This window comes from Ricinus communis, chromosome 3 (genome assembly GCF_019578655.1).
Source record: "Ricinus communis isolate WT05 ecotype wild-type chromosome 3, ASM1957865v1, whole genome shotgun sequence".
In the NCBI taxonomy this organism is placed as follows: Eukaryota; Viridiplantae; Streptophyta; class Magnoliopsida; order Malpighiales; family Euphorbiaceae; genus Ricinus; species Ricinus communis.
The window spans coordinates 33,171,786-33,195,858 of record NC_063258.1 but is presented as its reverse complement, the minus strand read 5'-3'; the positions used below and the strand labels follow the sequence as shown (position 1 = coordinate 33,195,858).

The 24,073-nt window shown below is 34.5% G+C and overlaps 5 protein-coding genes and 1 non-coding gene across 7 annotated transcripts; 4 read left to right on the top strand and 2 right to left on the bottom strand.

The window, feature by feature from the left end:
• The first annotated feature begins 100 nt into the window (after positions 1–100).
• On the top strand, positions 101–173 carry TRNAR-ACG. Its single transcript has one exon. It is a non-coding gene; the product is annotated as a tRNA-Arg (tRNA).
• A 62-nt stretch (positions 174–235) lies between these two features.
• Positions 236–2,842, bottom strand: LOC8282097 (trihelix transcription factor ASR3). Its single transcript, XM_002527951.4, has 3 exons — positions 2,422–2,842; positions 1,670–2,234; positions 236–1,095 (listed from the first exon to the last, which is right to left on the bottom strand). The coding sequence occupies exons 2-3, from the start codon at positions 2,208–2,210 to the stop codon at positions 377–379; spliced, it is 1,260 nt and encodes a 419-aa protein (XP_002527997.2). The 5' UTR covers positions 2,211–2,234; positions 2,422–2,842; the 3' UTR covers positions 236–376.
• A 1,729-nt stretch (positions 2,843–4,571) lies between these two features.
• LOC8282096 (gamma-glutamylcyclotransferase 2-1) lies at positions 4,572–7,290 on the top strand. 2 transcript variants are annotated; one of them, XM_015724640.3, is made up of 9 exons: positions 4,572–4,790; positions 5,218–5,332; positions 5,459–5,535; positions 5,726–5,782; positions 6,069–6,125; positions 6,260–6,300; positions 6,395–6,466; positions 6,574–6,653; positions 6,792–7,290. In XM_015724640.3, exons 2-9 carry the CDS (start codon positions 5,224–5,226, stop codon positions 6,968–6,970), a joined length of 672 nt encoding a protein of 223 aa, XP_015580126.1. In that variant the 5' UTR covers positions 4,572–4,790; positions 5,218–5,223; the 3' UTR covers positions 6,971–7,290. The 2 variants fall into 2 exon arrangements, with proteins under 2 accessions (XP_015580126.1, XP_002527996.1); XM_002527950.4 differs by having other exon boundaries at positions 4,574–4,790; positions 5,207–5,332.
• Positions 7,291–8,746: 1,456 nt separating this feature from the next.
• On the top strand, positions 8,747–12,057 carry LOC8282095 (proteasome subunit beta type-6). Its single transcript, XM_002527949.4, has 8 exons — positions 8,747–9,017; positions 9,179–9,255; positions 9,333–9,388; positions 9,898–9,970; positions 10,162–10,273; positions 10,946–11,019; positions 11,444–11,518; positions 11,618–12,057. Exons 1-8 carry the CDS (start codon positions 8,921–8,923, stop codon positions 11,747–11,749), a joined length of 696 nt encoding a protein of 231 aa, XP_002527995.1. The 5' UTR covers positions 8,747–8,920; the 3' UTR covers positions 11,750–12,057.
• Positions 12,058–12,431: 374 nt separating this feature from the next.
• On the top strand, positions 12,432–13,659 carry LOC8282094 (AIG2-like protein D). Its single transcript, XM_002527948.4, has 5 exons — positions 12,432–12,760; positions 12,870–12,948; positions 13,032–13,124; positions 13,209–13,304; positions 13,412–13,659. The coding sequence occupies exons 1-5, from the start codon at positions 12,642–12,644 to the stop codon at positions 13,559–13,561; spliced, it is 537 nt and encodes a 178-aa protein (XP_002527994.2). The 5' UTR covers positions 12,432–12,641; the 3' UTR covers positions 13,562–13,659.
• On the bottom strand, positions 13,660–23,841 carry LOC8282093 (L-arabinokinase-like). The gene is made up of 29 exons (XM_048371723.1): positions 23,421–23,841; positions 23,027–23,134; positions 22,870–22,938; positions 22,690–22,773; positions 22,505–22,581; positions 22,075–22,141; positions 21,459–21,516; positions 21,272–21,339; positions 21,124–21,186; positions 20,896–20,949; positions 20,690–20,792; positions 20,504–20,613; positions 20,269–20,388; positions 20,108–20,164; positions 19,112–19,284; positions 18,863–19,031; positions 18,511–18,594; positions 18,186–18,311; positions 17,747–17,877; positions 17,588–17,669; positions 16,947–17,034; positions 16,328–16,371; positions 16,125–16,220; positions 15,953–16,029; positions 15,148–15,348; positions 14,685–14,850; positions 14,469–14,540; positions 14,139–14,342; positions 13,660–13,983 (listed from the first exon to the last, which is right to left on the bottom strand). The coding sequence occupies exons 1-29, from the start codon at positions 23,520–23,522 to the stop codon at positions 13,870–13,872; spliced, it is 2,967 nt and encodes a 988-aa protein (XP_048227680.1). The 5' UTR covers positions 23,523–23,841; the 3' UTR covers positions 13,660–13,869.
• Between the last annotated feature and the right edge of the window lie 232 nt (positions 23,842–24,073).

Here is a 24,073-nt window from a genome sequence, read left to right as displayed (position 1 = left end):
ATCTATTCTCGTGCTTTCCCTTCAGACACAGGAAAATTTCCAAGCTGTTCTCTGCTCTTCACTGGATGATAATGGCGTCGTTAGAAACCGTCAACAAATCGACTCCATGGCCCAATGGATAAGGCGCTGGTCTACGGAACCAGAGATTCTGGGTTCGATCCCCAGTGGAGTCGGAGACCCTTTTTTTTTTCTTATTTAAAAAATAAAATGACATTTACAGAATGACTAACCTGAGAGAGGAGGAATCACAGATTTATTTTTACATCATAACCCAAATTCAAACACTCAGTTCCACAAATTCTAATTAACCAAAGATAGCTACTGAAGTACAACATCACACCAGCACGCACACGAAAATTTAAAAAGCACTCATCCGCTAGTCACATTCTTGAACAAGATAAGGAAATTGGTTAAGGATGTTTACAATTTCTCCAAGGCATGCAATAAGCTTGTCCCCTTGACGTCTTATAACATCAGTTGGGCAGTTCTCGCTCTGAGGAAGATTTCCTTGAACTATATCATGGATCAGTTCTGCATTCGCACGCAGCTTCTCCACCATCATCATTTCCTCAGCGCCACTGGTCTTCTTTTTCCTTGTGCGAATAATTTTAGACTTTTCCACCACAAGACTATCTCGAGATTTAGAATCACCGGCCCCAAATTCAACTACTTCCGGAAGACTGCCTTGAACTACACCACGGATCGATTCTGCATTTCCATGCAACTTCTCCACTATCAGTTGCTCCTTTTCTTCTGTACCAGTTATCTTCTTTTTCCACATGCTGATATTTTTAGGCTCTTCTTCCACAAGACTCTCCTGAGGTTTCTCTTCGACATGGCTTTTCTCAGGATTTCCAAATCGGCAGGACTCCTGAGACTGCTCTTCCATAAGATTGTCTTGAGGTTCTTCTCCTCTGTCAACTGTCTGGGGCTGATCCTTATCATAGCGCATCTGAAGATTTTCTTCCTTGCGACTTTGCTGAGGTTCCTCTTCAGCATGCAATATCTGAGCCTGTTCCTTTGTGCAGCAATTCTGAGAAGTTTCTTCCGGCTGAATTTTCAGAGACATTGACCGTCGCCTGTGTCTTTTGGAACCTAATAGCAATATAGCGTGAAAAGATTACTATAAAGCAGCTTTAGTGCTCTGCTCTACTTGACAGGTTCAAGCACAATCATCAAAAGAGCAAAATTTCAAACAAACTACTCAATATGGAGGATCAAATGGTTTAATCAATTTGCACGCTTATGCTGTGCAGAGTTGTTAACAAATCTTCCTATCATCCACTACCCAAGCTTTTTGGTGAAAGACAGTCTTCAATGTAAGTAATTGTGAAAGCTTCTCCTGGTCTTATCAACATAGCATCTGCATGGTTAGGACTATTTTCTCACAATTAACGAGGTGTATTAAGAATTCTGCATGCATTTAGATGTGAAGAAATTTGCTACTGTCTCTACAGGAGGACTATAATTTGAAGGGGTAGAGGCGCATTCAGCCAGAATATCAGCTTGATATAGTACGAAAGAGAATTAATTACCATAGCAGCAGCACCCTAATACTTAAATTGAGAATCAAAGCATCATTTGTTCGTGATAAAGTTGTTAGTAGCTAAAAGAGACATAAAAAACAGAAACAGTAGAGGTTTCAAGAGTGCCAGCAAAAAATATATACCTAGTTTAGCAATGACATCAAGCAAGTCAGCGTCAGCTTCAGGATCAGTATCAGGATCGGTATCAGGGTGGTCCTTCTGGGCCCTAACATAATGGTCGATAGCTCTGAATAGTTCATAATCAAAATTGTGGGGAAGTCCGCATCGATCCCTGGTAGGAGGATCCAAAAGCCAATAGGAAGATTCAGAAGAGGATTTAGAATCCCATTGTTTAATGCGGTTGTAGTCAGCAAGCAAAGAGCTCCACTTGCTCCGGCACTGATTCAAAGTGCGAGAGACGTCCAACACGGAACAGTTCTGGACAATAATGTTCCATTTCTGATGGGTGGACAAAGCTTTTAAACAATCGCCTTCAACAGCAGCAATCTCGTTCACGAGAATCAGTGATTCCTTAGTGGTCCAGTCGGGAGCTACCTGAGAACGTGTGCGCGGTGGACTCGGCGCTTTATAACTGTTGGCGTTGCTGCTCTCTTCCGCACTCTTCTTTGGCTTTGGGCCTCTTCTTTTCGCCGTTTTTGGAATTTCGCTAATTTCTCCTTCCATCTCTAGCTTTCCAACAACCTCTACCTGTATTTACACCCATTCAATTACAGATACACTTTCACTCAACCCTAAACATAAGAACTCAGATGATGATGATGATGATTATTATTATTATTATTATTATTATGGGCATTAAATCGCATGATAATAAAAATGAATAAATAAATAAATAAACAATACAATATAGCTTAGATTATGAGAAATACCATACCAGGTGGGCAGATGACAAACAGTGATCGCCATTTCTGCTGCTGCGATTTCTTCGTGACAGTTAGGCTTGAATTCGGTTACTCTGGTGCTAATGGTTCCTTGCGGATTGGATTTTCATCCTTCATTTCGTTAAGATGAACCCAGCCCGAGGAGCAGTTTGAGATGGACCCATTTTACATGGCCGGTGGACCAATTTGGTTTAACCAACAGAAATATCCATATTGATATTATCACCTGCAAAACCAATTTCACATCACTCTCGCCGTTCACCACTAATACTGATGGTACCCGCGTGTCTTTAAAAGCTTCAGTTTTACTATTGATTAATGTATTCATTTTTGTACCAAAGATAAATCAAAATAATGCACTTCCACAGGACAATGTTTTTTTATGAAAATTCTCGCCTCCCAAAGAAGACAAGAAAGGAATCATAACATAAACGCAGGGGTTATGATATCCAAACGTTAATTATTTGCAAATTGATGAGTAAAATATCCATATCTCGACTCTTTGACACTCAAAGGGGTTATATTATATTAATTGTTTGACATAGAACAGTCATTACCAATTACTAAGCTGAATGTTAAAATCACAAGTACAATTGTAAATATATGGAATGCTGTCCAGATACATTGAACCTGAGGCCTTTTATTTTATTGGTTTGTTGACCCACTCGGAAAACGATACTTACTGTTACCAGTTGTCATTCTCTACTATTTCTTGTCCAGGTTCATTGTATCTTCCCACTCCCCCCTATTCTTCCCTATACTATTAAATTCATCCTTTTTCTTTTTCTTTTTATCTCTCCTCTTTTATTACTTTTAAATTAAATGACTAATTATTTTACCCTCTCAATTTTATCACCTTTTTTTCTAATTCACAGTAGCATTCTTTCATTTTATGACATCATCTATTATCTTATTTTAACTTTTTTTTTTTATTCAAAATATCAAATACCTTATTGAATAGACCAACTTAACATCTCTAAATCTTAACACTAATGGATTTCTCCAATCTTTTTCCAAAAAACTTATAATTGTCTAACCATTTAATATAAATATGTTTTTCTTATATTAATAGATTTTGTTTGTAGTACTCTACCATAAGTTTATATTTTAATTATGGATAATTAATTAATAGTACTTTAAATAATTTATCAATTTTATAGATTTTTTACTAATTTAGATTGTTATATATAATTTAATTATTAATATAAATTAAAATTATATAGGTAAATATCATAGTCGTCACATCACTAATTAAATTTTAATTTTTTTATGTAAATTAATATATTTTGTTAATCGATAATAATATTTTATATAATAATATTTAATTGTATTAATAAATTATTAAAATTAAAAATATCAATCTTTTAAATTTATATAATACCATGCATTTATAATACTTTATATCAATATTAATATTTCTAACGGTAAATAATTACATACTAAACTAATATATTAATCTTTTCAAATGATTCTTTTATTTTAAAATTTTAAAAATTAAAAAAAATTAAAAAATAAAATTTTTATATGTTTATGCAAAATAAACAAAAAAATTAAATAAAATTTATATTAAACTAGATAATTTTTTTATATATTCACATTTTAATATTAACTATATTATTTGAAATAACTAAATAGAAGGACCACTTATTTGAGCAAGTTAACATTTTATCTTATCTTCAAATTGAGGTGGTAGAAAAGCTATTGGTTTATTAATATAGTGATATACGAAATTATTAATTATATATGATATTTTAAATTAAAAAAGTACTTAATTTTGATTGGTTGTAAAGATGTTAAAAATTTTAAAATTAATGATAAATTATGATAAAAGTGAGAATGAAAAGAAAAAGAGAAATGATAAGATGCTTATTTAATTTTGAAATATACCCAAAAATTTAAAAAAAGAAGGTCTGCATTACATATTTATATTGAGTGAAGAAAAGTTTTAGAAATGAAAAGTTGATTGAGTGAGGTAATTAAGTAAATACTAATGCAAGGTTTTGAAATTGATTTTCAGGGAACGGAAAAGAAAACAAAAACTATCCAAAGATGCAATACATGTGAACATAATATATTATAAAATATTTTTTAAATTAAAAGAGAAAAGAAGAGGGATTGCGGTGGCAGTGGCACAGGGCAACTCGTTTGAGTCGGTATTATCATTCCCTGGTAATAAATAGGGGCAGACCTCGTGAATTCCCTCGAAACGACGGGGGGAGAGAGAGAGAGAGAGAGAGATTCCCGAAATCTAAAAGAGCATAAACCCTCTCTCTTTCTGCTGATCGTTTAGTTTTTCTTTTCAATTTCCCTCTTTCTTTACTCTCTTCTCTGCAGCCCGTCTACCTCCTCCCCCGATCTTCTTGTAAGACCCTCTTTTCTCTTTTTCTTAACAAAAAATTAATAATTTATTAATTGTATTATTTTCTTCTATGATTTTCTGCCATTTTAACAATGTCGGTTCTTTCTTTTTCCCTTTTTTAATTCAGTCCAAAGCATCTATCATTCTAGAGTTTGCCTGCGTTTGTTCAATCCATAATTGTCCTGCCGTTATTACTCATTTTATGTTAAACTATTGTTTTATATTTGTATGCATCTAAAACATTGAGGTCGACTGCCATTCATACGGATAATAGCTTCAACAATGTCAAATTTACTATCAACATTACCACGCTGATTTTGCACATTCACTGATATCTGAGCGCTATGCCCATTCGAAATTCTTTTCACCTTTTTTCTTCTGATTTTCTTCTTCGATCTTTTTCTTGTATGAAATTGAAGTCATTCCTCAGGAGGAGATGGTCTTCTGGGTTTTTGGCTATGGTTCACTGGTGTGGAACCCCGGATTTCAGTATGACGACAAAATCATAGGCTTCGTCAAGGATTGCAGGCGTGTATTTGATCTTGGTATGCTTTCTCATTACTCCTACTCCTACTCCCTTAACTCAATCGCCAATTATGTATGTTCTCTGCTGTTACTTCACACCTTAAAACTTGATTTTACTCGTTATTTCACACCTGTCTCTTTTCCAGCGTGCATTGATCACAGAGGTACACCTGATCGTCCTGCAAGGACTTGCACTTTGGAATTTGTTGAAGGGGCCGTTTGCGTAAGTATTTCCTCTTCTTCTTCCTAATGTCTTTTACCTAACTTTAGTAGTGATAAAAAAATGTGGAAACATTTAGTTTATCGGTAATTTATGGATTCAGTGACCTATTATTGTTTTATCCATATCCTTTCTTTATTCCGTATTCAATTAACCTTTTTTTTTTGGCCCCCTTTTTTTTCCACCCTTACAGTGGGGTGCTGCTTATTGTGTTCGTGGAGGACCTGAAAGGGAAAGACTGGCAATAGAGGTATATCTTTTGTTGGCTTATAGATGTTTTTATCTTGTTAGATGACAAGTGGTGGTAATTAGCAATGTTATGGAGAAATAAAGTAGGTGTGGCAGTTCGGCATAAATATGTACATTTTGCTAATCTGGACAAGTGCAAGCAATACATTGCTTTTATACAATGATCAACTTGTTATTCCGAAGTTGCTGAATGGACCCAGATTTATCATCTCTTACACATTGCGTTTTCTATGTTGAGTTGCAATTTACTTGAATGCAGACTAATGTTCTATTTTCCTATTCTCTAGTATTTGGAGCGGAGAGAATGCGAATATGACAAGAAATCCCTTGTAGACTTTTACAAGGTACGTGGAAGGTTTCTCTTTCTCAAGTCCCATACCTCAAACTGTCAATTTGGATGTGTATGTTTCCAAATTGTATGGTTGTCCTTTCATGTCTTTTGTATTCTTATTCTACTCTTGCGTTTTCCTTGATCTAGGAAGGGGAAACTTCACAGCCTGCTTTAACAGGAGTGATAGTGTAAGTTAATTGTTTGGCATCTATTAGCCCAAATCATTATTCAATTACAGTAGATAATGACTTGTATGGTGCTTGATTTCTTCTTTGGATGCAGTTTCACTTCTACTCCCGATAAAATATCAAACAAGTACTATTTGGGGCCTGCCCCCTTGGAGGAAATGGCTAGGTATATTGCATGGCCTGTTACAATTTCCTTTTATCAACCCTATTGTTTTACTCATCTGAAGAGTTGTCATTAACAATCACTCGTGTATATTCTCAACTACTATTCAGGCAAATTGCAACAGCATATGGACCTTGTGGGAACAATAGGGATTACCTGTTCCTGCTAGAGAAGGCCTTGTTTAATATTGGTAAGATTCATTTTCTTGCAAACCCCGAAAATGGAGCAGGAGTCATGAATGGAAGTAGTAATTTTATTTTGAAAAGTTATGATTTATTCCAAATGCATGATTTCTGAAGTTTGGGAATATCTATACCTATGTAAACAGGTCACGAGGATGACATGGTGATCGAGCTGGCAAATGAAGTGAGGAAGGTACTAGGAATTGTAGGAAAAGGGATTCCCAAGGAGAAGAAGCTGGCAGGTCCATCCCATATTGCACTCAAATCCAATATGCCAGCCCTTCAACTGCGTCTACTTCCAGAAGCTGTTGCTCTGGATTCGTAAAATCGACATGAAACATGAAACTGAGCTCCGCTAACTTGATTAACACTCCTGGAAAGTTTCCGTTGGCCTCTCTTTCCCACTATTAGAATTTCTTTTTTCTATTTTTTGTTTGGTTTTTAGCCCCTTTCTCTAGGCTTCGTTTAAGATGAGTTTGAATGGTGCCAAAAAATTGGCATCTTTATGGAACAGATAGCAGATTGAAATACTTAATTGTTGCTTAGCCAAAAGGTAGATGCTAATGTTACTTACAGGCTAACAGCTCCAACAATCTTTAATGTTAACAGCCACGAGGCAATCATCACTCTTCGTGGTTTCTTTCATATCAGAGTTGCACGCACTTATTTTTGTTTTGTCTGAACGTGTGAAATCCCAGCTCAGGGAAATGCTTAGTCCTCATTTTTATTTTTCTTCTGAATGCGCAAGTGCATAGAGATTACCCTCTCTGGCCATTTGCTTTGAAAAATATATGCTTTAAATGAAAAAAAAAATTAATTTAATATTTTACACGATTAAATTTATGTGTGGAATTAGTTATAGTTAAACTAAATTTTAATAAAATATATAGAATTTTTAAATAAATTCTATATTAGTAAGTTAATATTTTTAGTAATATAAAAATATTTTTTTAATTTTATTATTTTAATTTTTTTTTTTTTATATATTTTTAAAATAAAATGAACTTTTTTATATATTTCAAACTGCATAGAGCATATACGTAAGTTTGCTTGTAAACTGATATGATGGACCAAACTAGTAAATCATGGTACATTTTTACAACTTTCTTTAAAAAGGAAAATGATTCGGTTTAATTTTATCATTTCATTTAAAAATAATATAAATAAGATAAAAATAATAAAATTGAAAAATATATTTTTAAAAATATTACAATTTTACTTATTTTAATTATAATTAACTCTATATCATTTTAAATATATAAAATTTTAAATTAATTTTAATTTCTTGTAAACTTAAATATATAAAATTTTAAATTATTTTTCACTTCATTCAAAATATATAAATTTTACAATAACTTGAGACTTGCAATAATTTTAGATTTCAGATAAATTTATGAATTCTAACCGACTGCAATTTATCAATCACATTAATAGCAAAATTATAAATTTAAAATATTATTATTTTTAACCTAATAAAACATCTCGATATAAAAATTATTAAAATTTACTAAATTAATAAAAATATAAATTATTAAATTAAATATATAAGATATAGGTAATTTATTGATTAGTATAACAATTGAATTTATTTAAATATTATTAAAATATAATGTAAGTGGCCTTTTTTCTACATTTTTTTAAAGTAATTATTATTTAGTATCTAAAAATTACTAGAGTTTAATTTATTTCAAATGTATTCTCTAAAATAAATAATACTTGTTCAATAAAGTTTAATCATTTACTTTATCAAATAGTATATTTATGATATATTAATAATGAGAGTATTATTTTGATTTAATGTAGATATACTTTTTATTTTAATAAGATATTTAATATACAATATCTAGATTAGATTATGAACTAAAAATGCCTCCACCTTATTTCTATAAAGCACGTTCGATCCTTTTTATTTTATTTTATAAATAATAGTAATAAAAACTATATAGTATATAATAATATTTATGTAATTAAGGTGTTTATTTATTATTATATTATTTAAATAATTAATTTTATAATATGATAATTATATCTTTAATTAATTAATTAATATTTAATAGTACATATGTAAATTTAAAGGGAATGGGATGATTAATATATTATTATTATTATCAAAGTGAGGGGAGGAATAGGCTTGAGGAGAAAGTCAGGTTGGCAAGCATCAAATAAAACCCTCGATCTCTTACACTCTTGGCTTTTCGTTCACTAATTTGCAAATTCAAACCTCTCTCTCTTTTCTTCTCTTTTAAAAATTACGTTGTTGAAATCTCAACTAGCAATGGATCTGAAGGCTCCTCACTCGATGGGTACTACTATCATCGGCGTCACCTATAACGGCGGCGTCGTTCTCGGTGCCGATTCTCGCACAAGCACCGGTACTTCTATTTGCTTTCCGTTATGAAGCTTCAATCGATTAATTATATCTATCTAAGTTTTTATGTTCTTTATTTTTCTTTTTTATAAAAAAAGAGGAGAGCAGTAGGGATTATTGAGATTTGACAAATTTTGATAATAAATTATGTGTGTATATTATCAGGAATGTATGTGGCTAACAGGGCATCTGACAAAATTACTCAGCTCACTGATAATGTCTACGTTTGCCGTTCTGGATCGGTATTATCTTCTTCTTTCTCACTCTCTATCTCTTTCGTCATGTATTGCAAGTAAATTGAAGCTGTTTGTTTTCGCAGGCTGCAGATTCCCAAATTGTATCCGACTATGTGCGTTACTTTCTTCATCAGCACACGTTAGTCTCTTTTCTTATAATATTTTTGCCCGCTCTTCACTCATTAGCTTTTCCTTCCTACTTCGTTGTTTCTGATATTGTCTGTCCACTTTATTTTCTGATTTCTTTTGCTCATGTATTCCTAACCACGAGGATTAGTGTGATCACATTTTTTTCTTGCTAAGTTTGTTGCCCCGTGACCTGTGTGCTTCACAGTTTTTTTATTTTGAAAGAATATAAGCACTGCACAATCTGTTGCTGCTTGACATGGTGTTTATTGTTGGTAATTTGAATGCCTTATTGCTTAAAGTTACTGGTGACTGCTAGAATCTATATAACAACCTGAATGCTGCCTTTTTCATGATTGCTTTCTTTCTGTTGTGATGATTCCTCTTGCTTATACATTTGTAAATTTATTTGTTTATTCAAATTTTCTTCTTTTTTATACTATATAACAAGTTCTTAGGATGTTATTTGATGCCAGTTATTTTGTATGTTTGAATCTTCTCAATCATCAATTATATCTACAGAATACAGCTGGGGCAGCCTGCAACGGTCAAAGTTGCTGCAAATCTTGTCAGGCTAATTTCTTACAACAATAAGGTTAGTGTTTCCTATTTGCATTTGCTTTACTTATTATTCCTTCTTGTTGAGCTTTGTAACTAAAGATGGAGATAATGAGAATCTAAAATTGCAGCTTATATTTGTTTGAATATGTATTCTCACTTTGGATGACCCACAAAAATTTTAGTTCTCATGCTTAGGCTTGACTTTTGGTTCTCTCAACTCTACAGAATATGCTAGAAACAGGCTTGATCGTTGGTGGATGGGATAAGTATGATGGTGGCAAAATTTATGGAATTCCTCTTGGTGGAACTATAATAGAGCAGCCTTTTGCTATAGGAGGTATTTATTCTTCGTCTACTCTGTATCAGGAAGATGCGCGTTAGTTTGATGACTTAGGCTGCTTAAATTATTATGACCAGCACGTTTCAGTTGAGATGATTTGTTATCACTTTGGTACTTTCTCTTGGCTTGTGAAGGTATGCAATCATTTGATAGTTTTTGTGATCTTTCACATCTCTTAAAGAGTTGTGCTTTCATGGGATGTTAGAATTTGAAGGAAAGAGGATAAAAATGAAGCTGTTAGATTATCTTTATCTGGAGGAGGTGTTTAGTTTAGGAGTTCTTTAAATTTAGTATAGTAATCCTCCATGGTATAAGCTTGAGTAGTAATATGTCAAGCTGCTGCTATGCTCTAATATTAGATTTAGCCAATTCCTTCTTTTTTTTCTTTTTCATTTTCCATGACCTTAGACATGCACAAATATACATGCTAAGTGCAAAACCTGGATATTGTGCCAAACCGGAAAGGAAAAACACATGCATGTGTTAACGCGCTCGGACTCTTAATACTAATTAAATTTAAATGGGTTTTTACGAGTGGCCTTTACACTTGTTAGGATACTTAAGTTCGATCCTCGTCGCCTTCTGCTCTCATGGTCTTTGCACTTGTTCTTTCTTAACAATATTCTCCTTACACTGTAAGAACAGCTAAGATAATGATGGGTTTTGCAGGATCTGGCTCTAGTTACTTGTATGGATTCTTCGATCAAGCATGGAAAGAAGGAATGACCAAGGATGAAGCTGAGGTATGTAGTTTGGAGATGAATGCAAATTATTTTTTAAAAAAGAAAGTTTGTCAATACCTTGCAATTGATTTTGGTGAAAGATCCTGGATGATCGATTGGAGTTGATCCTGGTTATGACTTGTGAAGCAGGACCTGTTCACAACTTTGTAGTTTGTGTCAATACTAAGGCTAAGCTTAAGAATGTATTAGCTGCTCTATTTTCATGAGAATTATACAACTTTGTAGTTTGTGTCAATACTAAGGCTAAGCTTCAGAATGTATTAGCTGCTCTATTTTCATGAGAATTATGGCTTTGGAGGGAGAAAGATGAGCTACAGTGTTCCTTATTTGTATTGAATGTTGGTTGCTTTGCCAACTGATAAAGAATATAATTTTGTTTGTGTATAAGCTTTAATAGTAACAGGAAGCTTGTGCCTTGTTGCAGCAATTGGTGGTAAAGGCAGTTTCTCTGGCCATGGCAAGAGATGGTGCCAGCGGTGGTGTTGTTCGCACTGTCATTGTAAGATCTATCGGATGTAGCGACTAAGAAATCTAGTAAAGATTTTGTTTTCTGGCTTTATAGTATTAACCCAAAATTGCTGCGATGTCTGTTTTGCAGATCAATTCTGAGGGAGTAACGAGGAACTTCTATCCGGGTGATTCACTTCCACTATGGCATGAAGAGTTGGAGCCTCAAAATTCATTGTTGGATATACTAAATGCATCTAGTCCTGAGCCAATGAACATATGATGAGAAGTGATGTTGCAGCGGAAGATGGTCGCCCATGTTTCTTTCTTTCTTTTTTTTTTTTTTTTTTTTTCGAAAGCGTTCTCATCTCATCAGTAGGCGCCCTCCTACTGCACACTTGATGGTCTTGTCTGGGCACCGAACGTCTGGAATAGGGATTTTAATGGGATATGAAAAGAGCGTTTTTAGTAGTGTAATTCATGCTTTCTATTGTAACTTCAGTTGAATGTGAATTGGTTCCGGTACTTTTGGATCTGTTATAAATTAAATTAGCTATCGGCTTCTGTTTGCCGGGATGCTCAAATCTTCAATTGAGGTATAAATAGTTTTCTTAAAAGATTTTTTAGATCGATAATTTTAAAGTTTTTATTTTTATATATATAATTTTGATTTGATGCAAAGGCATGAATTCTGTGCTTTTTATTTCTAAACCGTTTTAATTATTCTAATCATGTAAACATAACCAGAATCTGATGAGGAGAGGAAGGTTCTTCTTCTTGACCATTTGTCTTGTTTTGATGGTTGTTTTCACTTTAAATTCACATAAATTCATTATTACTACTGCCATAAAAATTCTGCATTATCTTTTTATTATTATTCTTAAATCTCCTGCGAGCCCCTCTCTCTAAATCCATTGCAAATCTCCTCATTATTTCCATCTTAAGTCCAAAAAATTACTTAAATTCAATTAAAACTCTTGAATTATTACTATCAGATTAGTTTTTTGAGATTTTAAGTTCATTTTGTTGATGATTCACAAAGAAATAAATTAATAATAAACATATATATATTAAGATTACGTGTAGTCTAGTAACAGTATATAATTATCCCTTTTGTTGAAAGATCAGTAAGATTATTAGTCGGATAAATATTAAGAGAGAAGAGAAGAGAGACGATGAGTTGCAGCAGTGAATTACACAGAGTGTTCGTGTATGGAAGCCTTCTAGAAGAGGACATCGTTAGAGTCCTTTTGAAACGCGTCCCAAGATCCTCCCCTGCCGTCCTCCACGGCTTGTCCGTTTCCATTTTCTTTTTCTTTAATTTTTCTATATTCATTTCTCTTTCTGATGAATTGATTTTGTTTCCTAGTAATAAATGTTATGATTTCGATGATTTTTGGCAGTCATAGGTTTAGCATTAAAGGCCGTGTTTATCCTGCCATTCTACCTGTCTCTAACAATAGCAGCCATGTCGCCGGCAAGGTCCTTTTTTTCTTTTTCTTTCTCTTCGTCTGTGATTCAATTTATGTTTGAATATCTGATAAAAATGAATGCGAGAATGCTAGGTTCTGTTTGGCATCAGTGATCCTGAGCTACGGATTTTAGATATATTCGAGGATGTCGAATATCAAAGGACAACTGTTGACGTTTCCTTGATGGTATGTATGTTCAACCCATGCACGCCTTTTTTTCTTTAAATTTGAGAGGATTGATTCTAATTTGTTTGTGAAAAATCAATTAAGGATGGGGGAAGAAGCTCCTCTCAGATATTACAAGCACATACTTATGTTTGGGAAAACAAAACTGATCCCGACTTGTTTGGAGAGTGGGATTTTGAGGTATTCCATTTCCATTCATTTTCTGTTTTTTTGGCAAAAAAAGAAGAAAAATATAGATATATGAAACTAATTGTGGGCATATGGTTTTCCGCTGCGTTTGCAAAAAGGAATGGAAAAAAGCACACATGAATGATTTTCTGAAGATGAGTATTGGGTTTATGGAAGAGTTGGAGCTGCCTGAATCAAAGCCTAGAGTTGCCACTTACCAAGCCTTCTTTCACCAGAATGAGGATCTCAACAATTCCCTCCACCCTTAGATGCTCTCCCTCATTCTCTCCATTTGGATACTCTAATGCTTCTTTTCCATTGCATTATTACTTTAAATAAATAATACTCTGATATTTATTTGTGCTGATTTACCAGACTTTTTATTAGAACATTTTCTATTTCAAGATATTTATCACACAATTTCCTGAGTCATGTATGTTATTTATTCAGCCTACTAATAACTAGTAGGCAGTTCAAGCTAACTTCAGAAAATACAATCATAGAGTTGCTATTTTATTATTATTAAATAACTAACAATCTATTTCTTTTTGGTTTCCTACAAAATAAATTTTTATTCTTAAAAGGAGATGCGACGGCGGATTCTCAGATATCCAAATTTTGCTGCTCCCGGAGATGAGCCCTCAAAAATAAATGGCAGATATCCAGTTCCACCTTTGTACCTCTGCTGAATCTGCGTGTTCACACAGACAAATAGATGTAGTAAAGGCAGTAAGTAGGTATTACACCGTGTAATTAAAATCTGACGAAACATAAATCCCAACCCAACCGCTAACATTCAGATATCCAAAAGACCACAAATGTATGTAGCCATAACATTCTAATTACCTCAAAAATTTGTTGGCTGCTACGTAGACAATTCCTACCAACTACACACACTGTTCCACCAGACCCCCCGCCAGTTATTTTTGCTCCATACAATGTCCCATCTTCAGATTTTGAGGTTTTACTGTGTTGCATTTCTTGTACCAATCGCACAAGCCTGTCTGTCCCATCAGAGCCTAGTCCACAAGCACTGTAGCTGTAGTGACACTGCCAAATCATGTCCTCAATTAATCAGGCGTTACTTCTTTGCATAGCTCCATATCATTCTCCACCGTATGAGCATTTACCATTCGAGTTAGAATAAAAAAAAAAAAAAGAGTTTAAGAAAAATACCTGATATAACAGTTCTCCAAGAGCTGTAAGCTGCTCATCTGAAGTTGCAGAAGAGAGTAATGCTTTGAAGGCCTAACATCAAGTAAGTCAGAACATTTTAGCAGATAAATATATATATTATCTGTTGATGACTTCTTTAAGTTTATCCCATTTCTTTCAAATATCTGAACGTAAAATTATGAAAAACAATAGATTATATGAACAAATAATACTGACCTTGACCCGGAAGTTTTCATAGATTGGATGTTTCGCAGGTGCTCTCACCCCATACGTGCGCTTCGGATCAATTACCGTGACAGGGTCGTTGTGATCAGCGTACTTCTCCAAAAATGCCTCACCAAGAATTGATTCAGGAAGTATCTTCGTATAAAGAGCTTCATACCTGTGAAATGAGATTATACATAAAAGCAAAAGGCATCAGAAATTAATTTAATGAAAAAAATGATTTTTTTAAAAGTCTCAGGAGGTAAGGGTAGAAACAGCATTAGACAATTAGTAAATGTGCTCTTATACGATATTTTACCCAATCAGGAGTAACCACCAGTAAGTTGATTTGCTCTCAGATTACTCATATTTAAAACAAAAACAAACAGCAGATTGGCAAAGAATCTGTATTTGCCAAAATATCCCACACCTTGCTCTGTGATATGCCATAATTCCTAAAAAGAGTGAGCCTTACCTGTGTGGGGACAAGTTGCACAAGTAATCTAATAAAGCTTCAGCTTTAAGTAGTTCAACTCCATCATCCTCCAATTCATCAATGATCAATCCATTATCACCAGGCAATGACCTAGACAACACAGCAGATGCTGTGGACTTTATCATCTTTCGACCCATGAAGGCGCCTATCCTCACCGATCCATAGTCCGTGCCACCAACACTGCCAAAGCAGAACGACCATAACTTAAAAATGCTAAAATCAGCGATGTAAACAACATGTAACAACTATTTGCGTGATTTAAATATGAGACTGTGAATGAGCAAAGGACCACTGAGGACAACATTCCAGAAAAAGCAGGTTTGAGGTTCATAGTGGCAGAATAAACCCCGTATGCAACTAACATACCATAGCCACAAAATCCAACAGAACATCGAAAAGGGGCTGGTGGTGGCAAGGGCATGGTGTCATTAAGGCGGTGTTTGAAAAATGGAAAAGAGGAGGAATTTGTATTATGCCCATCTGATAAAGAAAAGTTAAATTTCCTCTTTATTTTTTACATAGTCATTTTGTGGGCCCTATACATATCCCTCCTACTTTCCATACTTAATAACAAATATAACCTAAGAAAAAAAAAACATGAAAATAGAAAAAGGACATTGAACCTCTGACTAAAAATAAGTGTTCAATAAGAACAAGAAGATATTAAATCATGCAATATTATTAGTAAGAGGAAAGAGGACTTGATAAAGGAATATTGATTTTTGTAATAGGAAAGCATAAATCAAAGGAAAAATAGATATAAGAAATTAAAATATCACTAAACCTGTGGCGTATCCCTGAATCAATTCCCCAAAACCGAATATGGGTGGGAATTTCTACAAGACCAATTACCTCAGCAGGCTGCATAAATAAAAAGCCAGAACATTGGCATTATTACTAAAACCCTCTAAAGCACCATTCATAGAGAAATGGTAAGTAGCTCTAGTGTTATGTACCTGGCAAACCATTGCAAGAAGTTTGTTGGCTTCCCCGCATACAGAAGTCATCTGGTCCATGACGCCACATGGAGCTCCAACAATGTGATTTTCTACCTATATAACAGTTTAAAAGAATTAAATGATCAATATAACTTTCATAACTTCTACAGGAAATGCTGCTGATGAAAAGTATCAATTAGAAGGCTTTGTGAATATCAAACCTTTTGGCAGAGTAAAGCCATTTCTCTTGGACCGATGTTTAGTCCTGCCAAACAGCACAGACAGTAGTTGAAGTGAATAATTTCTTAAGAAACCAAATGGGTACAAATTCATGAATTCCCAAGCACCCATAAAAGAAGTCAACATAGTAGCTTTATCCAAAAGCAAGCTTCTGGTGAAATTAGAACTTTACTGAAAATTCGAGGTAGTATCATTGCAAAGGTTCGGTATCACAAACACAAACCGTGAACCGTACAAATCACTGGGCACCAATAATTATCACACTTATCTAGAAAATTGGACTCTAGAAAAAACAATGTAGATCAATTTAAAATATCCAATTTCTGGAAAGCTTCCTAATGTGGCGAAAAATTTACAGTGAGCACCTTGTCACTGAAAAGAAAATAAATTTGATTAGACTTCCAATTTAGATCAGTATGTAAGGAAATAGTAGAAGACATTTGTATTCCTTGTCTTAGCAAACACTTAGCAATAGATTTTGTCATATTAGTCTTCTGTTGTAAAAGTTGAATGCACTCTCCATCTGATGGTGGCTACTAAGATAGCTACAGTATTAGAACATGAAGATAATGATACTTGTTACTATAAAAAGATAATCACCATGAGCAGTAGCTATAGCAGACATGCTAGCAACCTCCACAGACGCAGAAGAAGATACACCTTTCCCTTCTGGAACTGCAGAAGAAACCTGTATATTTGTACACTAAGATTTAATTTAAAGTACTTAACCTTGTTGCCAATAAATTTTGGATGTATGAAGAATGCCAACCTGTGATAATGCATTTGACATGCTTTTATGTCTTCAAGTCGCATTATGTTTATCTACTGAGTCGGTTAACCAATAAAAAAGGGTAACCATGAAATATCCTATTTTGGATGAATACCCATGCCAAGATTTTTCCATAATTTGACAGATATTCATTACATCTTACCATAACCAGGACAGTTATAAAATTCAATGTAATGAAGTTGCTCGTCCAAATCTCTATAAATTCAAGCCAATGCAGTTATGATCATAAGATAATATCTTAGTTCATAGGTCACAGGCTATCATATTTTTTATCATCACCAGAATTTAATTTTCCATGCAGACAATTGTCTGCTAAATTTTACAGTTCCTTTTTAATCAATAGCACCACTCCCAAGACAAAATCCGTTACAGAGAAAGAAAAGGGAAATTAGCCTACTAAGAATCAGATAATCATGAACATATTCCAAAGAAGAACGGATATTGATTATACCAGCATGCTGATGCTATCCTCAAAGTGTAAACCTAGCTCTGTCATCAGAACAAGTATGGTCCCTGCAACATAAGCAGCCCACCTAGAGAAGAAACCACGTGAGTACAACATAAAGTAGTTGTTGCAAAAAGAAATAAATAAGGAAGACCAGTAACCTACTTTTGTGACGGGTCTTGGGCAAAATATTTCCTAGCTTTCTCATATGACATTGGTTTGTCCCCATCCATAAAATCAGCTAGATCCATGTCAAAAGTTGGGCCACGATTGCTCAACTCTGAACCATAAGATACCTAAGGAAACCAAGCACAATGGTAAATAAACATTAATATGCATGTAATGGTAGAATGCAAGACCAACAAAGATAATACATGCCCTTGAAATTGAGTCAAATCTTGAAGAAAACAAAATTATAAGTAAATAAATTTCACTCATCAAGCTTAATTGCTTAAAGTGGAAAGAGATGCTTTTGGATCATAGGTATCATACCAATTGGCGAAGTGTGAATATCTTGTCTTAAACATGAAAACTCAAGGGGTGGATGGGTGAGAACTGCTGTAAGTGGAAAGAAAGTAACCAGAATTAAGCTGTCAGTACTCACAATTTGCAGAACAGGAGTGGGTCCTTGTCCTTTTGAACTTTGCCGAGCCTGGGCGTGTTTCCAGAGCCTGTGTTTACTTGGATGATTCCTTTGAACAGCAGCATGACAAGCTTCTCTTATAGGCATCTATGAGAAAGACAATAGAGGGATACACCACCCACATTGGCCAAGGGGGGGTATTGGGGGTGGGGACAAGTCAATAAAGCCTCTTTGAAAGAGAAGGAGAGTATTAGTCAGCTCAATGACATTACATATGATGTGAAAGCAGTCAATGGGTTCTCTAAGAAATAATCTAAAGGCAGACAAAGAAGTAGGAAAATCTAACCTGCAAGACAAGACTTCCTGAATAGTCAGCAATCCCACCCATTACATCCAGCCTTCCAGGTGCTCTTGCTACAAAGATATCTTCCTGTCGAAAAATTTCGTAGCACAAAGAAGCCAATACAAAACTTGAGTCAGCCAAACAAATGCCAGTTGTTGAATAAAAAAAAAAAAAAAGTATCATCAAACACAAACCAATTAGAAAGAATTGTTTTAGTTTTCTAAGTCAAAACAGAAAGAATTTCTGTTGATGGTAAGACAATCAAACATTTTGCATGAAATGCAACTAATTCCCAGGCTTCAGAATTAATTGAAGAGACTAAATAAATTAACATCCAATTGGGACTTTAATATACCTCCCAATTAAAGAGTCCTGCAGCAGCCTTACGCTCCCGCATCTGGCGTTTCTCAGTATTCTTTTCAGATTCATATACAGAATTTAGCTCTGCTAAACTCTTTAAGAAACTCATAGTATCTGAAAGACCTTGAAGATCTCCATGAAGAATGTCAAAATCTTCAGTGCATCTAGAAAAGTTATATAAGGTGTTAATAATAGCAACAAATGCAGCTGAATCTATCATAAACCTAAAAATGGTAAAACTCACATGCTTGTTGGTGGTCCATTCAGACAAGTTTGGGCAACTGGTGACCCGGTAGACTTACTTAATTCATTTTCAGCATTTGCATACCATTCTGGAATGCTGATATCTCGTCCAGGAGCCCTTTGTAATTGATATCCAAGAATGATAGCATCACGCAATCTCCTTGCCCCACTTAACTACATTTTAGTTTTGAAAAAGAAACAAATGCACAGACTAGTTATTTAAAGCAATAAAATTATGACACCTGAAACTTTGTTGCAGCGAGAAAAACTTTACCATGTTTAAGAAACTATGCATAAATTCTTAATATATGTTACCAAAAATATTCTGGGTTTTTTACCAGATATTATTATAATATGAAGCACCCATCTTTCTATATAAATACATTTGGTATAGGACCTAATGACATGATAAGGCAGATTATATACTTTCAAAGCAATCATAAGAAGAAGGGAAGACAGGAACGGATAGATCTTTGAGTTGACAAGAAAGAAAATGATGAACTACAGCTTTCCAAATGGCTCAATCCTACATTATAAGATCCTCTAGCATACACTTAACAGGAATTCCCACTTATTATAAGTTGTAATCGCGTTCTTAAATTTCGATACAGTTTTGTTAATGGCTGCTGAACTATCAACAAAAAGGTTCAGTGATTGAGATATAGTGCAACAATTGCAGACAAGTAGTTCATTACTCAGCATAATATCTCTAACATAAACACATTATCTCACACAATAAATAGTATAAATATATCAGTATAGGCCCATCTATCCATGATGCAGATATACTGGGAAGCTTGCACACAATAGAAATAGGAAATCAAATGCACACAATAGGAATAGGAAATAAAACCTTTTACATGTCTCTTCAACACACTGTCATAGAAATTGAGAATAAACTGGCCTTTGCTTCAAGAAACTAATCAAAACTAGCATCCATATGCAGACATAAAACTCTGTTTGCCTTTTCATTTAAATTCAGAAAAAAATTAGTCACCTTATCTGATGCATAGTTTTTCCCAATAGCCGTCTCCTGTAAAATATGTGCTGCCACCTTCATGCAAAATAATAGACACCAACCTCAGAAAAGAGTACAAATTAGAATAAATAATTCAACAAATAAAAGTTTGGTGAATCATGGCCAAGAAAAGAAGATACCTCACCACCATTGCTGCCTCCCTCATAGCACGGTTTCAAACTAATTGCACGTTCAAGGTAAGGTTTCCAATGACCTACGAGCAAATCTCTCCTAATCATCTCAACACCACTTTGATAATACTGTTTCAAAAACAGGATCCCGATAATATCAAAAGTCAAAACTATGTCAACAGAAAGAGATAAATGAACAGAAAAGAGAGAAGACATGATAGCACAAGCAAGCAAATAATTCGACCTCAAGCATATTTCTCAGAAAGGGCTCCTCATTGAAATAATCTCTTCGTACAAATACAAAGGGTAACTTGTATGCCAGTGCTTCACTGACAGTACCATATCCAATCTTTCCTGGAATAACAGATATCCTATTAACTCAACATCCTAACCATTCAACCTGGTAAGATACAGAAAATCTAATGCATACCAAGCATACAGTCCGATGCAGCAATAAGATCAGGTGTATAAGCATCTTTTGCAAGCTTTATGAAATTCGGTGGAAGCTCCTGGCTATCAGAAGCACCGCAAACCTGAATCAATAAACAATAGTTGCCATTAAAAAATGGTAATTGTACAAAATGAAAGCACGTTTGGCTCAGTATGAGCATGTAGAAATGATGCTAGGAAAGTTACCAGGCATAACCAACCAGAAGGTAAGTACTCTTCCTTCAACTTCCAGCCAGCTGGCTGCATGAGATAGAAAAAGGTTTGGAGTTAAAAAAAAGAATGAACCAAACTTGCTCCACTTACCTACATGAGGTTGTCATAAGGAGAAAAAACTACAGTAGAAATAATGATCACATAAAAGACAATATATCGAGAAAATGTACACAAACATTTCAAAGTTAAGAAAAGGTTTACCTGTCCACCAAAATTAAGGATAACTAGCTTGATATCATCACTGATACCAAGTTCCTTTCTTACCTACAATATGAAATATAAAATAACTACATTAATACACTAATAATATATCAGATAAATAATACCTTCTAAGTGCTCCAATTCAAACCTCATTCCGGGACTTGTGCAACCTCCTCACAACAAGTGGCACATCAATAACATCGCGGAAAGCAGGCACTGCAAATAGAAATTATTAAATCAAAAATTGAGTCCATAAATATTTGAAGCACCAAATGTGAAACTGAAAAGAGATTAAAATAAATCCTTTTCTTCAGGATGTGAAGGAACCAACATACTTGGGCAATATCCCGGGAGGCGAATTAGGAACTCACAATGAGAATAATCCTCTGCTATCTGTGCCAATTTTCAACAGCATTATCAATTTTAGCATAATTGCAAATTGTCTCACTCGGGAAATAACCAACCAAACCAAAGGCAGACGTAAGCTTCAAAAGCTAGTAATTCTTGCCTCATCTATAAACTTTTTGGATGATAGACAAAATTTAGAAACATTATAACTATTTGGTTCATGACATGATACCCCAATCCCAGATACTGGTCAATGATGCATGCCTAAAATTCCAAGGAAAACAGTATCTATATGAACTGTGGGTGTGAGAGAGTAACTAAGCCCGTCTTCATATCAATGTATATAAAATTTTAGGCAGATTGGTACAAACGGCATGAAGAGATGCGCAAGGCATGCCATTAGTTCTAGCCCCCTACCATTAAATAAAGTAGCCTGTGATGTTGCCTAAGGTACAGGTACTTGCTAAGATGGGAAAACTTGTCATCCTCGCTGATAATGGTACATAGAACTATGGCCAGATCAAATCAAATCAAACGACAGATAATAGAAAAAGAGAGACACCTCCAGAGAAGAGTAATATAAATTGGATAATCAATAGTCACCTGCCAAACTATTGACCGATGATGATATCCAGCAGCCATAACATATTCTGCATAAATAAAGTCCCAACTGCAGCAATAAACAAGACAAAGACAAAAGAGGTCCACTTAAATTTTTGTTTGTTTAATTAGTTGTCTAGGAAAACTTGAAGCAAGAGACATGAAAAGATTTAAAAACACATTATTTCATAGCATTCAATAAAAGAACTAGAGAAAAGCATGTTTGCACAATTTTGTTTCCAAATTGATGAACTGTTTGTAAAAACCAAAGTCTTTGGAAAAAACTAAACTGATAATGAGGGATCCTCTGTATGTTTTGGGAGTCTTGAGAGTAAAACTCATATGCAATGAGTTAGGACTTGAAGACAAAAATAATAGAGACGATGAAGCTGTACTGGTTTAAGAATAAGAAAGGTGGTGATGATAAAAAAACCTGAAGTTGGTGACACAAACAGATCGAATTCCAGCATCAGCTGCTGCACGACATGCAACTGGAACTACGTCTGACACCTGATTTTGTATGACCATATATCAGTATAAACAGTATATCTGAATTTGTGCATCTCCATCATTTGAGGCTAAAGTGGAATAGAAGTAGACACAAAGGCAAATAAATACCACTAAGTCGGCTTTGATGGAGTTCAGCCACTCAATTTCTGTTGCCAAAATAGACTCCCGAGGTTTAACAGCTGTTTCTGAATACTAGACACCCAAAAAAGGAAAAGAAAAAGAAACAAGACAGAGTTGTGTGCTTAGGAAAGGAGGACCATGAAAAGGAAGCAATGTATGGTTATATACCTTTTCTAGTGAAGCAAGGCGATCCACAGTCAAGGCATCTGCCTGAACAGCTCCACAGTCCAATAGCACCTAAGAATCGGTTTGAAAAAAAATAAGTCTTTGTGTAAGGCGAGACTCAGTTAAGAAAAGGTAGCGAATCAAATTAGATTGCAGTTACCTTACGGATGAAGAGTCGAGGTGACTGTATCTCGGAAGTGAACACAAAGTCGGGTGCTCCGGTGACGACGTGCACATCATGCCCAGCCAGAATCAAGTTCCTCGCAACCTATTGTGTTTAGATAACAATTGAGTCATCATCATCCTCAAATGATTTATTTTTTTTAGCAATCAAGCATAAACGATTATTCAGAGCACAGTGAGAAATGAGTAATATTATGAATTCATCAATTCGCCATTACATATAATCACAAGCCAAACGCATTACAGTTAGAAGTAATTGAAATCAGTTTTATTTACTGTGATCGCGGCAAGCTTCCAAAATCAAATGTATAAATCTTTCAGAGAGCAATAACAATAATAATAAGAAGAAGAAGAAGAAAGAAAGAGAGAACCTCGACGACGCGAGTGGCATGACCAAAACCATGGCCAGTGACGTAGTAAGCGAAGACCAGGTGCTTGCTGGAGGGTGAAACTCCATTGGACTCTATTCTCATTTTTCTTTTTTCTTTTTTATTTAATTATTTTAGTTTTGGGTCTCTTCAATCAGTAATACGTTATAAAGAAAAGCAGTGTTGTTGTTTAAAGTATCCAATTAGAAAGAGAAAGTAGAGATACTGAATCAAAATTGAGCAGAAGAATTTCGATGAAGATGAATTCAGAATAATTCGGACAGTTAGGCGGCCAAAAGGAGATGAGTTGGCGGGTATGGTTATATATTAATTACATCCATAATTGCTAATATGGGAGGCACGTAAAGTTTTATAATTTTGATAATTAAGACAAAAATTATAATCTTTTTCAAAAGAGACGACTTAACATAGATGGATGGGTTCAAATTCAAAAGATAAAACGAAAAGATACATTTCATTTCAAATTTGATTAAAATATAAATAGTGAATTTTTGGAAATTATCATATATACTATTTGTTTAAATGAATTACATTTAATGCCCCTGAAATTTCGGTGTTATCTACTTTTCGAGGGGTTTTTGATAAGTACAACTAGCGTGTGGTGATGGCACACCCAATTCAATTATGTGCGTTGA

Excerpts from the sequence above, each read along its gene's own strand:
- LOC8282097 (XM_002527951.4), bottom strand. The coding sequence starts at position 2,210 with ATGGAAGGAGAAATTAGCGAAATTCCAAAAACGGCGAAAAGAAGAGGC. Across the intron at positions 1,096-1,669 it reads TGATGTCATTGCTAAACTAG|GTTCCAAAAGACACAGGCGA; the intron begins GTATATATTTTT and ends TATTGCTATTAG.
- LOC8282096 (XM_015724640.3), top strand. The coding sequence starts at position 5,224 with ATGGTCTTCTGGGTTTTTGGCTATGGTTCACTGGTGTGGAACCCCGGA. Across the intron at positions 6,126-6,259 it reads CCCTTGTAGACTTTTACAAG|GAAGGGGAAACTTCACAGCC; the intron begins GTACGTGGAAGG and ends TCCTTGATCTAG. Across the intron at positions 6,654-6,791 it reads GAAGGCCTTGTTTAATATTG|GTCACGAGGATGACATGGTG; the intron begins GTAAGATTCATT and ends CTATGTAAACAG.
- LOC8282095 (XM_002527949.4), top strand. The coding sequence starts at position 8,921 with ATGGATCTGAAGGCTCCTCACTCGATGGGTACTACTATCATCGGCGTC. Across the intron at positions 9,018-9,178 it reads CGATTCTCGCACAAGCACCG|GAATGTATGTGGCTAACAGG; the intron begins GTACTTCTATTT and ends GTATATTATCAG. Across the intron at positions 11,519-11,617 it reads GTGTTGTTCGCACTGTCATT|ATCAATTCTGAGGGAGTAAC; the intron begins GTAAGATCTATC and ends TCTGTTTTGCAG.
- LOC8282094 (XM_002527948.4), top strand. The coding sequence starts at position 12,642 with ATGAGTTGCAGCAGTGAATTACACAGAGTGTTCGTGTATGGAAGCCTT. Across the intron at positions 12,761-12,869 it reads CCTGCCGTCCTCCACGGCTT|TCATAGGTTTAGCATTAAAG; the intron begins GTCCGTTTCCAT and ends GATTTTTGGCAG. Across the intron at positions 13,125-13,208 it reads CTGTTGACGTTTCCTTGATG|GATGGGGGAAGAAGCTCCTC; the intron begins GTATGTATGTTC and ends AAATCAATTAAG.
- LOC8282093 (XM_048371723.1), bottom strand. The coding sequence starts at position 23,522 with ATGAGAATAGAGTCCAATGGAGTTTCACCCTCCAGCAAGCACCTGGTC. Across the intron at positions 20,165-20,268 it reads GAGGCAGCAATGGTGGTGAG|GTGGCAGCACATATTTTACA; the intron begins GTATCTTCTTTT and ends TTTTGCATGAAG. Across the intron at positions 14,851-15,147 it reads TGCAACTTGTCCCCACACAG|GTATGAAGCTCTTTATACGA; the intron begins GTAAGGCTCACT and ends CTCATTTCACAG.